The sequence below is a fragment of the Cololabis saira genome, chromosome 12 (assembly GCF_033807715.1).
Source record: "Cololabis saira isolate AMF1-May2022 chromosome 12, fColSai1.1, whole genome shotgun sequence".
NCBI lineage: Eukaryota > Metazoa > Chordata > Actinopteri > Beloniformes > Belonidae > Cololabis > Cololabis saira.
Window position 1 is genome coordinate 26,730,610 of NC_084598.1, and position 16,237 is coordinate 26,746,846.

The following is a 16,237-nucleotide window of genomic DNA, read 5'->3' on the forward strand; positions in this document are numbered from 1 at the left end:
ACTCACTCACTCACTCACTCACTCACTCACTCACTCACTCACTCACTCACTCACTCACTCACTCACTCACTCACTCACTTCAGAAAATCACAACACATCTACTATCACTGTTAGGTTTCTGCAGTGAAAAGTTACATAATTGGGATGCTTTAACTATTGTTCACTGTCAGGATAACTTCAGTCAAACACCAATGTTGAATATTTAATTACCACAGTACATGTATAGCAAATGTTTTTGTATGTTTAAAAAAAAATGACGTGATAACATAGATGGATTTCTATTTAACAAAAACACAAAAATCCATCTCTTAAGGTTATTGAATGAAATTAAAGAAATACATTTCAAAACAATATCTATTATCATGAGCAACTTTCTAAAATAAAATATCTGATTATGAAAACTGACTTGTGTTATCTCTGTTCTTTAGAAAAAGAAACGACTTTCTGGTTTGATATGTACAACTTGCTGTCACCCAATAGTATCCATACTTTATCCAAGAATGTGATTTATTAAATGAGTTTATGTGTAAATATTTAAGATATAAATATTAATTCAGTTATTTTGCATATATTATATTGCATAATGGAAGTGGAAGTGGAAAAACGCTGTGCGAGTCCTTAAACTATGTTAAACTACCTTAAACTACATTGAAATGTCTTTAGAGAATATTGTTAATCAAAAAAAAAGAAAAAAATTGGGTTTGTGTATGCGTATGTATGTGTATATATATATATATATATATATATATATATATATATATATATATATATATATATTCATAAAATAAATATCCATCCATCCATTATCTATACCCGCTTTATCCTTTGCAGGGTCACGGGGGTCTGCTGGAGCCTATCCCAGCTAGGCGAGAGGCAGGGGTTACTCCCTGGAGAGGTCATCAGGCAACAGTGCTAACCACCAAGCCACCGTGCTGCCCTAAAATAAATATATGTGACATATTAAAAGAATATATATATCATATGTATTTTATATACAAAATTCAACTATATATGCCTTAGGTTCGTACCAGCATGGTATTAACCATTAATATGTGTGCAGACAAAAAAAAAGAAAAAAAAATATTGTTAAAATAAATTTAAAAAAGCCAAGAGTATTTACTGTAACTAAATATTTCAACACCTATTATTTCAAACCCTTTGAAGATATATGCCATCATGTGTGTTTTAACTTTTTTTTTAACAAGATGGAGAATTAAAATGTACTGATTAAAAAATACTAATATCTATTTATTTAATTTACCTATTTCACATTTTGTTAACAGGGACTTTTTAATTATTTAGGATTAAAACAAAAAAAAAACAACCAAAACAAAAAGCATTTTGCCGCGTTCCATTTACCTCGGAAATCGGAACTGGGAACTGGGAATGGCAGCCATCTTGGAATGGTAACTCGGGGGTGGTGAAGCTTCTCCCACTTTCCCAGTAGGAAATCCCACTTCGAGGGGCGTTCCAGTTGAAAAATTCGACTAGGAACTCGGAAATTCCGACTTCCGAGGACAAATCGGGACAAATGGAACGCGGCAAAATCTCGCGATAATGAGATTTGGTGTGACGTAAGCATTTGTATACACACGTGACTTATCTTGTCCAATCATCTTTCAGCAGCAATTTAGCAAAGCGCGCGTAGAGGGAAGTCTGGCGACATTTCTAGTTACATTTAGTACTTTCGTTGCCAGAGTGGCCGCCGTGTCGCCATGTCCCCACCCGGGAAAAAACAGCGACTCGGCCAAGTCAGCAGTAACAACTCACAACATGCTCCTATGAGCTCCCCAAGCACGGCCGGAGAAGACGGAGAAGATGGTCGTTATGTGGAAGGCTCCATACGTCGCATCACCATGAAAAACTTCCTGTAAGTCAACAGCTCCAAACGCCCGAGCAAAATCCGGACTAGTTATGGTTCCGCGTTACACCAACGCAGAGCCTACGGCGTACCTTGCGCGTCTCCGCATACTTTACACCGTAGGCTCTGCGTCGATTTAACGCAGAACCATAAATCAGGCTTCAGTCTGAAACTATGCAAGGTCGAGCGAACACACACCCAGCACTTATCAGCGCAACTTGTCGTTGTTTGAGATCTATAAACGCAAATAACTCGTTTGCCCACCAACTTTAACCAACCTTTACAATTTAACGTTTCTGTAGGTCACAGACTAAATTAAAATATTTTAGAAAACATAAAGTGCCAACAACAATGAAAAGCATGTGCATATCGAACTGTGGAGTCACTCTGTTGAACAGTTTGGAGCAGGAAATGAAACAAAATACTAACATAAATCTGTTTAAAAAGAGATACAAAAAATTATTTATAAACAACTAATGGAAGAGGAAATGGGTTAACGAGGAGTGTGAGAAACAAATAAAATAGGGAGATATGTTTAGATATTTATGTGGATATGTGGTGTGGTGGACCTCGCACCCATCAGGACTGTAGGGAAGGGGGCGTGGTGCTTTATGGTTGCTTAGCAACGCGTGTTCGGGTTCTGTTGTCAACTGTCAGTTCTGTTAGTTGTGATCCCTGTTTTAAAACCTCTGGAGTCGAGTTTCATCCTGCCACAGTAGTATATATTATATGTTGAGAGGGATAGTTATGATTATGTAATGTATATTATATATTTATTAGGTATGTAGCATATATATATTTATAGGGATATTTATGTAGTTTATATAGTGTATATTTATATAGATTTATATAATATTTGTATTTTTTATATATATTGATATAATTGTAATATTTATATTTTTTATATACTAATCAGAATCAGCTTTATTGGCCAGGTTCGAACATTGTCCAACAAGGAATTTGACTCCGGTAGTTTCGCTCTCTATGGTATAAGGTGAACAATAAACAAATGAATAATAGACAAATAGACAATGTGGAATTTCTATGTACAAAAATTATAAACATTTTAAGGTGCAGCAGTTTGAGGTAGTGAGAATAAGTATGACCTATTTACAATTTCTACAGGCAAGAATTATGCAAAAATACAAGATAAAAAATTAAAATTGTACAAAAGAAATAAAAAAGTGAGAGGTGCAGCAGAGTGAAGCAGCATGAATATTATATGGATAATTATGTAGTAATAGGTATGGTTACGTAGTATTTATATAGACTATATTTATATGGATATTGTGTAGATATAATAATAACAATAATGTAAATTCATACAGTTATAAAGGGGTAGGAACTAGGAAAAAGTGTATGCTTCTTCCTACTCCTTTTTTCGAACATATGTGAATATGAAGATGTTACTGTTTTTTTTGTTTTTATTTTTTTATATACATGTTCAAAATAAAAATTCATTCATTCAAAATGACGACTTTTTTGAAATTGTGGAGGAATAATAATTTATCTTAATGATCATGTTGGGGACAATGGTGATGTGGGGGTCAATTTTCTTGAGAAAGATTTGATACTTGTTGGCAATCTCATTTCACTTCTTCCTCTTCTTTTTAAGAGCAGACAGTCTGTAAGGAAAATATTATGAAGAAAAAAAGAGTGAAAAACTACCACAGCTACAAACATAGACTATGTCAAGTCCAGTTTTTTTGGAGAAGATACTGTATTCATGATGTAAAATACACAGATTTAGCAAATTTGAGTATTTGGGAAATTATCTATTAAATTATTTTAATTATATATAACTATAGCTATTCAAACTATTTAAGGACCACCAGGCACTGTGGTTCTATGAAGGCCAGCTGGGTTGAACAGGATTCAATTCAATCCAATTTTATTTATATAGCGTCTATTACAACAGAAGTTGTTTCTAGGCGCTTTGCAGAGGCCCAGAGCATGACCCCTGGAAAAGGGACATGGGAAAGAGAATGAGGATAAGCACAGATCTATTGTCAAAGGTACAAAAGACAAGATCTATTAGTATTAATGATCTGTTAGCTGTAGAACTAAGAGTTCTATGTACATCTGACCGATACATTGCTGGCTGGTGGACTACAGACACGACTATACAAACGGGTGTAGACAGCAGACACAGAGGATGGGACGGCAAGTCAAGAAGAGGAAAAAGAGGGGGGCAGACCAGCACAACAAAGTACAAGAACAATGCAGTGTGTGACGACCCTGTCTAATTGTGGGCATGCCTGACTTTCTCTCTGTTTTGTTTTTGAGGAGTCTGGTGTGAGCTGAGCTGATTGGGCTGATGTGGAGCACCTGGGCCCAGTGTTCCAGGCTATAAAACCTCCCTGCCTTCAGTGTGGCTCTCTCTTCCCTGCCAGCCCCATTCATTTGTTTGGTTTTGATTCTACTTTTCTAAACAACACGCACCACACATTTTCCACATTCACACACACTGACACTACTGATGCTGACCTCCACACCTCACAAGTTGGTTTGTTTTGCATTTGCCGTGTTTTTCTTTAAAATAAATAGCATATTTTTATTTGCAGTGTGTTGTTGTCCATTTTTGTCATGGCCTACGGGCCAGGTTATGACAAGTGCAATTAGGCTGATGGGATACTTCTAATTAATAACTATGAATTCAGCCTAAGAAAGGAAATAGAAGAAGAGGAGAGAAAAAGGGGTGAGGGGCACCGCAGTGGATCATGTTGGCATCCTGTGCAGAGAAGGCCTATAGCAGTTTCCCCCTCCATTTGTGGATTTTCTTCAGATAGTTATTAAAATGTCAGTAGGACTAAGAGAATGCTTGGTTGCTTTCCTTGCGTGTCTCCGTATGTCTGTGCAATAGACCTGTTCAGGTTGTACACCTTTTGCCCAAGAACTGTTGGAATTATGAAATTGGAAAGATGGTGAACTAAACATGCCACCGCCTGGCAGTAAATGGTTGTAAGTATTTAGAGATGAGCAAATGCACACGACTATAACGGCAATGGGCCTGATGTTCATACAACAAAAGACAAAATTAAAGCATCGTAGCATACAATGTGGCATAGGTTAGATGTTGATTTTAATTTTATTTTTTTACTTTTTAAATCAATAGAAACCCATCTTTTAATGGTAATGATCATTCATTTGATTTCACGATGTCAGCAAATTGTTAGTAAATTTTCAAATGTACCTAAAGTATTGGAGTTAAAAAATGCGCGTAGGTGATTCATCATGATTGCGTAAGATGTTGCTACGTGTCAGAGAGCCTGAAGCAGTGAAACCAGAAGAACAGCCTCTTACAAATCCGCATTCTCCCCAACTTTCATTAAAAGCCATTAGGGCCTAAAGTGCTGAAAAGGCCTGCACCAGACTTTGTTGGACTTTAGAAGAATAATTAGCATATCTGTGCTTCAAAATGTGATATCCTTAGAAAACTGATTTTTTTGTCAAGTTTACAAAAAGTAGGCAAGAGCCATTACACTCATGAATACCTTAGTATGGATGGAAAACTCCCTGGTGCTGATGTATTTTAGAGTAATATTTAGAGTCAAATAAACTAGAAAAAAGCAACACTCACAAAGTGACGTCTCTGCTCTAATAAAACAGTAAATGTTTAAATGTCTTCTTTGTTCACTGACAGGACCTATGACTCTTCGGTGGTGTATCCTGGACCAAATTTGAACATGATCGTTGGAGCCAATGGAACTGGCAAATCTAGCATTGTGTGTGCCATTTGTCTGTGTCTAGCTGGCAAGACCAATATTTTGGGAAGAGGAGACAAGGTAAAATGCAGAATAACATAACCAGGAGTTGATTAACTTGGAAATGATTTTAACTTGCGTCTCTGTCAAAAGACCAGCCATTCCTCGTTATAATTTTTATATATCCGCCCATTTTCAATATGTCCAAATATTTAAATGTTTTTATATTTGAATATCAGTATATTCAACCTATTTGAACAATGCAGTGTTGCAAACTGTTTGGATAGTAATAGCACCCGTTTCATCAACTACATTGAGATGAAGTTGACTGTTAGTATTTTCACTAATAAATACATAATTATGAATATTGAGTTTCTACAAATTGGACCCTCACTTCTCTTTTCTTAAACCAATTTCTCTTGATTATTTATTTATTTGTTTTTGTAGGTTGGGCTCTATGTGAAACGTGGATGTCAAAAAGGCTATGTTGAGATAGAACTGTAAGTAATGTGAAAGGGATTTCATGCACCTACAGTACAGTTACTTTAATACAACTGTGTTTTTGTGGCATGTCGGGAAGTCCAGGAAGAATCGACTTAAGAATCAACTATTAAACTTGGTGGTATTACTGATTTTTAAAATGCAGATACCTTCAGCTAAAACAGTTATGTCAGATTTTTTTTTTTTTTTTTTTTTTAAGAAATAGTAATGTTTGATTGTATATTCACACACATTTGTTTTCATTGATTTTGAAGGTACAAGAATGGCGGTTATGTGGTAATTAAAAGAGAGATCCATGTGGAGAACAATCAGTCACTTTGGATGCTAAATAACAAACTCTGCAACCAGAAAATGGTGGAAGAGGAGGTCAAAAGTTTGTGTATCCAAGTCAACAATTTGTGCCAGTTTCTACCTCAGGTATTGTACATGAGCACAGTTACGGTTGGTAAAATATGCAATTGACCCTTTGTCACCCTGACTTTGGTCCCTGACTGAACCATAGGAAAAGTAATTCTCCGTTGCTACATCCGGGTTAGTATTCTAACCCGGAAGTAGCAACGTAGAATGAAAGAATGAATGAAAGAATCCAGTTGGACAAAACAGCCCTCTCTTTCGTTCATATCATTTGGAAAAGAGTAGTTTTTACTTGCCTTGTATCAAGATTTTAATCACTGGGTCATTTTTTTAAACTTTGGATTACCGGTAGTAAAAAGGAACACTTGGGATCACACTGCACACAGTGTAGTCAGTGTATTTTTTTTATCCCCAAACTGGCAGAAAAAATGTCCATACTGCCAAAACAAAGTTGGCTCTGCAGCAAGCTACAACCCATAGCTACAACCTGGAAAGCCTTTTATTTATTTATCTTAAAATGGTTAAGCGGTGTGCTCACGGCACTGATAAAAGTGACACCCGAAAGAATCACAGTAATACATTTCATCCCAAAGCCAACGGTAAATTACGAAACATGTCTGCTTTGGATAAAGCTATGTGCTAAACTAATCAAAAGATCTCGCCGAAAACCTCAGTTTTTCTTAACTCACTACACGGTGTTCCTTTTTATTTATATCTAGTTGCTGTTGATTTTTCTTTGCTACATTAATTAGAAAATAAAGTGATGTAAAACAATGGAAGTGGACGGGAGAGATGACAGTTTTGTCCGACCTAGCAACAGGAGCGGGGCTTGACAAAGTGTCAATTGACATGATCAGTGTCATCTCCTTTCGTGTTAATTTGTTTAGTTTTTTTTCTTCATAGGAAAAAGTGGGTGAGTTTGCCAAGATGTCCAAAATTGAGCTGCTGGAGGCAACTGAGAAGTCGGTTGGACCACCAGAGATGTACGAGTACCACCGTGAGCTCAAAAACTTCCGCAACAAAGAGCGAGATTTAGAGGTAAAAATAAACCTTTTATGTACAATGGATGAAATGAAAGTTACAGATATGAGTCTGGACTTCTACCCGTCTTTTTTTTTTTTTTTGTTAGGATGTAAAGGCAGATTTGTTTCAGGCTTTTCAGTGTTGTCGGCTGTATGTTTCCCCATAGAATGTTGTGAAAGAGAAGGCAAGCTTTCTGGAGAAGGCAAAGCAGAGGAATGAGAGGAACAAGCATGACGTAAATCGTTATTACGAAAAAAAGAGACATCTGGATGTGATTGAGTTGCTTGAGAAGAAGAAACCATGGGTGGTGAGTGACTGATATGTAGCAATGAGAACTGGAGGAAAGTAACAACATCGTGACTGTCCTGATCTGATCTTGGTTTCACTGTGGCAACAGGAATATGAGACCATCCGTAAGGAGCGTGAGGGCGTAAATAAGGAGCGTGAAGCAGCCAAAAAGGAGCTCTCCAGTCTTAGGCAAGCCCAGACACCCATGCTGAGGAAAATCCAGCAGATTGATCAGCAGTTGAAGCCAACTGAGGCACAAATGAAGGCTAAGGTAAAGAATAAGAAATGTTATTGCTCCCTAATGTGTATACAATGTGAATATAGGGTCAGAAATAGAGCACGTAGACATTTTTGCTATTTTAGTTAAGCATCTTGTCTGCATACCACCCAGGAGAAATTGAGTTAACCAGCCTTCCAAGGTTGGCAACAGGAGAGAAAAGTAAGATAACAATTGGTTTGGGTCAGGACAACTCCTGTAATTTTCTATCTGCCTTAAAAGTCTCTCTGGTACATCTCAAATGGCGACTCCAAACAGCCAAATTTGTGGTCAATTTCCACCAAACCAAGCTTGCAACTTCTCCAAGTTCTTTTCTGTCCCGCCTATGAGTTTGAGAACCACAATTAGCCTGTAATTCTGTACAAAAAATGTCCAGTTTGCGATTTTGAGTGAAAAATGTCTGAGTTTGAAAATTGATAGCATGACACATTCCCTCATTTCCTGAATTTTTCGATATGCCAAGTAATTCCCAACTCCAAAAAGCAGAAATCCTCTTATCAAAAATCCAATTATGTAGTAAGCCCATGGGAAGGGGGACCCATGTTGCCTTTTCGGGCTGTGCCTGGCCTGTCCACCAGGCGTGGCTCCAGAGGGGGGCCCTGTTGACCTGCATCTGGACAAGGGCAAACAGTGATCACTGTTTTTGTTCATCATATGGGGTCTTTTTTAATTGTAAAATTGTAAACAGAAAATTGTAAATCTTCATGAATAATAATACTTTGACAAAATACTTTGGGCGTTGAGTCTGCTGTTCCACCGTTCAATAAATGAAATGGAATGTAGTTTTTGACATTATAATGATGGTTAATAATGAAGCTGATGGTTTTTCAGACAGTTGCCATCAAAGATGCATCTGTGAAGTGCAAGCAGAAACAAGATCAGTTGGATAGAAAACACAAAGAGGTGAGACTGAACTGTCAAAACTGAAAGTTGTAAATATTAAGCAAACTTTATCTGTCCACATTCATAAGAAACAATACCCCACTCTTTTCTACAGATTGATGACATCAAGCAAAAGTTTAGGTTGAAGCAGACGGAGGAGGAAGACCATCAGAAGCGAATCGTCAACACTAGACGAGCCATTGAAGACCTGAATACTGAACTTGCCAAAGTCAGAGATCAGCCAGATGTAACTCCAAGAATCAATGCTGTTAACCTGGAGTTGAGGCGCATCCAGGAGGAGAGAGCCAAGATCGAAGGGGAGAAGGGTGACTTGCGCATGGAGGAGAACAAATTCATTGCTGAGTCCAGAGGTGAGTTTGCAAATGTTTTCGGTACCTTTTTATATTTCACACATTTCCCCATCATAGAAAACTGAATAAACATGATTTGCAAAGACTGCAGAGTGCAAATTACTTGTGTAAATAAGGTATATTTTTTTTTGCAGCCTTGGAAAGGAAGCTCAATGACATGAATAACCTGATGAATGCCAAGGAGGAGAAGCTGCGAGGACGGTACCGTGACACACATGCTGCTCTCCAGTGGCTGAGAAAGAACAGAGACCTCTTTCAGGGGAACGTCCATGAGCCCATGATGCTGGTGGTGAGTCCCACGGATATATGGAGGAAAAAAGTAGTCTGACATAATTGTTAAAAATAAAAACTTTCAAAGAAGTTCTGAATGTTGAAGAGGGCTTTACTTTAATCATAGATTATTTATTAAATATTTTTAGAGTTCTTAAAATTGCAAAACAAGACAACTAAAAGTATTATCATAATGACTACGATCAATTAGTACTACTGAAAAGTCTTGATGGTAATTCTATCTTTATCCTGTAGATGAATGTGAAAGATCATCAATTGGCAAAGTATGTGGAAACCCATATCTCAATCCATGACCTGCGAGCTTTTATCTTCCAAAGGAAAGACGACATGGAGAAGTTCATGACCGAGGTCAGGCTGGTGAACACTAAAACTGTGTTCTGGATAGAAGATGATTTGTTAAGCTTAATGTTATACTTAGTTTGGTATGGCAGTAATTGCTGTCTTTTCTGACTTGGGTGTTGTGTTTTCTGACCCTCAGGTCCGTGACAAGTTGAACTTGAGAATTAATTCAATTTCTGCCCCAGAGGAGTCATGGTCAAGGAAGAAACCATCCCGAAATATTGAGTCTCTCAGGTGAGAGGTTTAATTTTGCATAATGAGAGAACATAGTATATGTTTATCTTTTGGTTTGTATGTGGGCTGTTTTCTCCCATTATTATTTTTTTGTCTTATTTGTTCATCATAGCCTTATGAAATGGATTTCTCTGACTGATCCAGTTGATTTTTGTTCATTCTTCCATTCATTCATTTGATATGACATAATAATGACAATCATTATGTCATATAAAGGGTGTTTATTTCAACAAGAAAACATGACAAAATGTGCTAGTTTGAGAAAGAATCTTATTTGAGAATGAGCCATTAGCATGGCATTAAGTGCAAAGAAAGTTCCAAACCAAGTTGCATTTGGTTTAGACACCTGAGTTACCACAGGAAGCAATACTGACCTAAAAATGCAGCACCCACAATGTAAATACCCCTGTGCTCTTTTTCTCTCTCGAAAATAGGAAGCTGAAAGTTATTTCAGCTATGGGTATTTTGCATTTTCACTGAGCGAAACTCCTATGTGTGTTTCCACCCTGTCAGGGCTGTGGTGTTGATCACACAGCAGCCTACAAACCAGTCAGACCAGGGACCTTTCCTTCAGATGTGTTTACTCAAACTTGATTAAATTCTTTGTCAGTTTTAAGTATTTTTACTTTTTTCTATAAAAAAATAAATCTAAGATCAATGCCTTATTGATTTGATTCAGATATATCTTGTCTCAGCTGGACCTGTCTGTCCTATATCCTATTAGGAAGCTTACATGAACCTGTGGTTTGCACTAACTTTCCTCTGCTGATGTTTCTGTCAAAGTCAAGTTTTTCCATGTTTTACAATTGATCGTGGATATCAAACATCAGTTAAACCAGTGGGTTCCAGACTTTTGCTGGTGGTCCCTCCTTTGGTTCATATAGAAAGCCCTTTTTATCAATACGTTTTTATTTCAAACAACATTGCAGTTTATTTCACACCTCACCAACTTTGTTTGAACAGTTGAACAAATAACAGTAAAGAGCACTAAATTACCGGTTGCAATAAAATAAACTGCTGCCTCTTAGAAAAATAACAAACCACATTTACAGTATAATTGTGTAACTAAAAGTGTAACTGTTTTTATTTATTGTGTAATAGTATTATTTGCTGTCAGTGTAATTATGTTCAGTGTAATACGTTTTTTATTTTTTCTGTCTAACAATATTCAGTGTTGCTATTGATGCATTTAAAAAAAAAAACATTTTTTTAAATGGCTTCATGCAAAAGGTGAACAACCCCCCGTCAAACAAGCCTCCTCAAAAACCTGTCCATTATGCTCAAAAGTAGTTCTAGAGGTTCTAGGCAAAAATTCACAGGGGGGCTTTCCAATTTTTTTTCCAACTCTTGTACGGTAATGTCATACGACAGAAAAACTGTTTCAGTGACTATTGTTATGGTAATAATATACACTAAACTTCTTTTTGGAATAAATACTACCAGTTTGTTATACTAGCTGGAGGGAGAAGATAGTACATGTAAATATAGACTTGTATTTTATGTACTATATGTACTGCATTCATTCTTATTTTTTTATTTCAAATTTACAGGCGCTTTGGATTCTACTCTTATCTCCGTGAAATGTTTGATGCTCCTGAGGAGGTGATGAGTTACCTCTGTTATCAGTACAAGGTGCATGATGTGCCTGTGGGCAATGAGCAAACAAAAGCCATGATAAAAACGGTATGTTTCTTTTATCCTGTTGAGTAAGATTTCACAGCAGAACCAGAAAATCTGTGGTGGGAAAGAGCAGCTGTGGCAGTGAAATTTAGTCAATAGTCAAGTCACTAAAATTCCATATACTTTTGGAAGTATTCAAGGGAGCAAATATTTTCTTTTCAGCTACTATTCAAAATTAATAATTGGATTCATGGATTTTTAATATTGTACGTACACGAGAAAAGTGAAATGTATACGGTCTGTATTGCTGTTGAATTTGGTGTTTTTCCCGTAGGTGATTGAGGAGCCCTACCTGAAGGTGTTGTACACATCAGATGACAGGTACACCGTAAAAAGGTCCTTTTATTCCAATAAGATAAGCACCAGTAACTCTGCAGTGCATACATCCCAGTACCTCGGCATCACTGTGGATGCTGAGGAGAAACGGCAGCTGGAGGAGCAAATTAAAGTGAGAAGCAAACATTTTTGTTGGTTGTTTCTGCAGTGCTATTTTCAGCTTATTCTGAGAGTAAATTGTTTATCTTGGTGCTGAAACTAGGAGTGTGATTCAAAGTTACGAGCCATTGGTGAACGAAGGAAAGCCCTGCAGAACGAAGCTGCTGTACTGGAACGCCGGGACAACGAGTTGTTAGCAGAAAAGAAAAGTCTCTCTGAACTAAAAGTAAAAAAGAGGCAACTGGAGCAGAAAATTGCAACTAAACAAGACAGGTAAGCTTCTTTTTTTTTTTTTTTAAGAGATAATTTCCCACATGGGTATGACATTTTCTTCTGTAAAAACTGCATGTTTAGATATTCGAAAAGTAGATTGTCTTTGTTTTGCAGTGTTTGGGTTTGGGTAGTGCTGACTTTAAGAACTATAAATCTTTCTTAGTTTGAGGCAGATGGAGCAGAGTGTTATTGACCTGAAGAAGATTGAGGAGGAAACTAAAGAGAAGATTGCAGCTGTCAACTTGCAGAAAGTGACCATCGTCTCTGCATTCATGGCCCAAATGAAGGTATGGATAAGTAAACTCTAAAATAATACCTATATGTGACTACTATACACCTCTTCTAAGCCCTGTTCTATTTTCTTTGTCACTGAATTTGCCTCCCTGCTGAGTACCTTTATTTGTCGTCTCTTCATCATCTACAGCTAAGAGCCAAGCTGACGATGGAGAAGGCGTATCTGGCCTTGGAGACAGTTGGGTTGACAGCAGAGAAGACTAAGCTGGAGAATGACTGTAGGGAAGGCGCCTCTGAGCTAAAGACTTTGGAAGTAAGCGGTTGCCACACATCTGCAGATTTTTAACACCATCACTGAACCAGTGTAGCGTTCACTAGTTTGTGTGTTTGCTAACCTTTCATATGTTGCTGCAGCAAAGGTGCAGTCGTCTGGATCAAAGGAAGGCTGAGCTGACAACGCAATGCCATAGCCTAATGAAGAGGGCAAAGACGATTTGTAGGATGCAACCTGATGAGCAAATACCCGCAGACCTGCGTAATGTTAGTGTTCTTCATCCTGCTTTTTGATTTACTATTTAACACTATATTGTAATACAGTTTAATTGCTTCTGTGGAGGACTTTGGGGCATTATATATCAACATCACGGATCTTTCCAATGTCAAAGGCTTTCAGTAAACTGCCTAACACGCTGGACGAGGTCGATACCATGCTGAACGAGGAGCGGTCCAGAGCCGAGTGCTTCACTGGCCTCAGTGAAAATGTAAGTGAAGATTTGGTTTCCTTTTTACATGGAGAGAAAATACTTTATTTCCTACATATGACAACTATTGCACCAAAATTCCTCAGTCACTGGTCAGTTCTTAAAGTCGTGATGTTGAGATTATGTTACACATAATTACACTGTTTCACTTTTGGAGTTTTTATCTTTTCAACAAAGTCTGATCAGATGTTTTTCAGCCATCATCATACATCATTTATGCTCAGCAGTTTATTAAATGAAATGTCTTATTTTATGTTTCATTTTTAAAGGTTGTGGAAGAGTACCAAAAGAGAGAACAGGAGATCAAACAGCTAGAGAAAGATCTTGAAGAACAAACTGCTGCTCTGAAGGCCTACAGACAGAACATATCAGAGGTGCCGTGTCACAGTACTGCAGTAGCTGCACTGAAATCCTCCATGTCCTCAGTTTCTGTATGGTAGACTGGCTGTGGTTTATACGTGTATGTGGTGTGTTGCAGGTGAAGGAACGCTGGTTGAACCCTCTGAAGCAGCTGGTTGAACAGATAAATGAAAAATTCAGTCATTTCTTTCGCTCCATGCAATGTGCAGGAGAAGTTGATCTTCACTCAGAAAATGAGGTAAATCCAAACACTGCTTTATGTAAAATTGGTAATCCTTGACTCATCACATTAGCTTTTAAGCTTTGTAAGTCTGAGTGAAATTCTCAAATGCATAAAGACACATTTTAAGGATGTCATGAAATTGGAACAAATGTAAAAAAAAAAAAAAAAAAAAAAAAAGTTCTGGAATGGGTTTTTTTTCCAAGCTGTTTTTGTCCTCCTGCAGGAGGAGTATGACAAGTATGGGATCCGTATCCGGGTGAAGTTCCACAGCAGCACTCAGCTCCATGAGCTGACTGCTCACCATCAGAGTGGAGGAGAGCGCAGCGTCTCCACGATGCTTTACCTCATGGCCTTGCAGGAGCTCAACCGCTGCCCGTTTAGGGTGGTAGATGAGATCAACCAGGTTTATTCACATTTGAATTCTGCTTCTGTGGTGGTCGGATATGGCTCTTTAGTCAAGCTGTACGCACACTTTCCACCGGTTGAAGTTGTTCATCACCAGGAATGTGACTTCATATTAAAAATAGTTAAACATATTACACTTTTCTGACTTTAAAAGTTTCAAAATTGCCTTGAACTGTCACATACCCCCTTCTCAGGCTGACTAGTAATTGATTAAGCAGTAAATACGTTTTTAAAATAGCAGTTATACTCAGATTTTCCCGATATCTTGTTTCTTCTTTTTAAAATGATCGCGTGTAGCGAGCATTCATTGCATCTGCAAATTGGGTCTCTAAAATCAAACGTGATTGGTTTAGAAAGGTCACCAATAACAGAAGAGGGAGGGGGCTGCCCAGATAAAGAAGATCCAGGCTGTATGAGGCAACAGGCCCAGAGTTTTTGAAGTGCAGTGAAATTAAAATGACTTTGTTGGGGTGCTTGATCCGTATGACCAGTGGATTATGATATGTATAATAATGGGAGCATTAATCTTGATAAAATGATTATTGAATAATGTATCATTTCTTTCTTTTTTTTGTAGGGAATGGATCCAATAAATGAGAGGAGAGTATTTGACATTGTGGTCCGCACAGCTTGCAAAACAACAACTTCTCAGTACTTCTTCATAACTCCAAAAGTGAGTGTTTTAACTTCAGTGACAGCTCAGAGAGCGCGGCTTCCTCTGACATCAAGCAGCTGTTGGATTGTCGGGGACACGACTCACAATGAACTAAAACAATTCTCTCATTAGATGTGTAACTTAAAGCAGTTTGTTGTTCCTTAAATGCCATTTATTTTTTCTCTTTGGCAAACATAAATGATGCTTTTTTGTGCGCTGACAGTGTTTGACTTCCTGCTCTGTTGTTTGTTTGCAGCTTCTGCAGAATCTTCAGTATGCTGAGGAGATGACAGTCCTTTGTGTCCATAACGGTCCTCACATGAGTCCCCCGGAAGAATGGGACATGGCGGCTTTCCTCAGAAGGCGTCAACGAAGAAAACCCAGGGCATAAATCCACCAGGCCAAAACGTACGGAATCTGACATGGATGCGTGTCATATATGATTCCAAAGCAGGATGTCTGTTTACGTCTTCTATCCGTTTTTTCGAGAGAAGCAGATTTGAACTTTTAAATGGGATTGACGGTAAAATGTTTGTACATATTCATGTTTGACTAAATATGAGAAATTTTTAAAGCAAAATTAGTTAAAATATATTTGAATAAAATGTTTTTCTGTTTCTATTTGTTAAGATAAGATAAGGCACAACACGGAAGTGTGGTAAAATTTGTTTTGTTGCCCGAGTGGTTGGAGTTTAATGGGTCTGTTGTCACTCAACTTGAGGCAGCAACTACTCTCTGTAGTGGTACCTGCTGAATCTGGGCCCCCTCGGTCTGTCTGATTTTTGCTTTTCACAGCCAATAAAGCTGCGCTGTCATCCAATTGGTAAAAGAGAAGAGCAGGCCACACCTGTTTCACAACTGCATCCACTATCTTATTTGTTGAGGGTTTTTTCTGCAACATCTGGGCATAGTTTTACTCAGTCCTTCTAAATAAATTAGTCGGACAATATTCTTGAATACATACAGTACATAAATCCACAGTCACAGTGGTTAGACTTCCTGGAGAAATTGTAGCACAAGAGGGTTGGCCAGTACTGGTTGTGGTTGTGGTAATAAATTACAAGTTGAAACGCTGATGCCTCTGGG

At 37.8% G+C, this 16,237-nt stretch overlaps 1 protein-coding gene across 1 annotated transcript; it reads left to right on the forward strand.

The window, feature by feature from the left end:
• Positions 1 to 1,625: 1,625 nt before the first annotated feature.
• On the forward strand, positions 1,626 to 15,768 carry smc5 (structural maintenance of chromosomes 5). Its single transcript, XM_061736267.1, has 24 exons — positions 1,626 to 1,870; positions 5,505 to 5,646; positions 6,013 to 6,065; positions 6,321 to 6,483; positions 7,324 to 7,458; positions 7,610 to 7,750; positions 7,841 to 8,002; positions 8,840 to 8,911; positions 9,006 to 9,261; positions 9,396 to 9,550; positions 9,787 to 9,900; positions 10,031 to 10,125; positions 11,676 to 11,808; positions 12,080 to 12,253; positions 12,344 to 12,513; positions 12,677 to 12,800; positions 12,938 to 13,060; positions 13,162 to 13,287; positions 13,413 to 13,508; positions 13,778 to 13,882; positions 13,987 to 14,106; positions 14,315 to 14,494; positions 15,074 to 15,169; positions 15,408 to 15,768. Exons 1-24 carry the CDS (start codon positions 1,716 to 1,718, stop codon positions 15,540 to 15,542), a joined length of 3,225 nt encoding a protein of 1,074 aa, XP_061592251.1. The 5' UTR covers positions 1,626 to 1,715; the 3' UTR covers positions 15,543 to 15,768.
• The last annotated feature ends 469 nt before the right edge of the window (positions 15,769 to 16,237 follow it).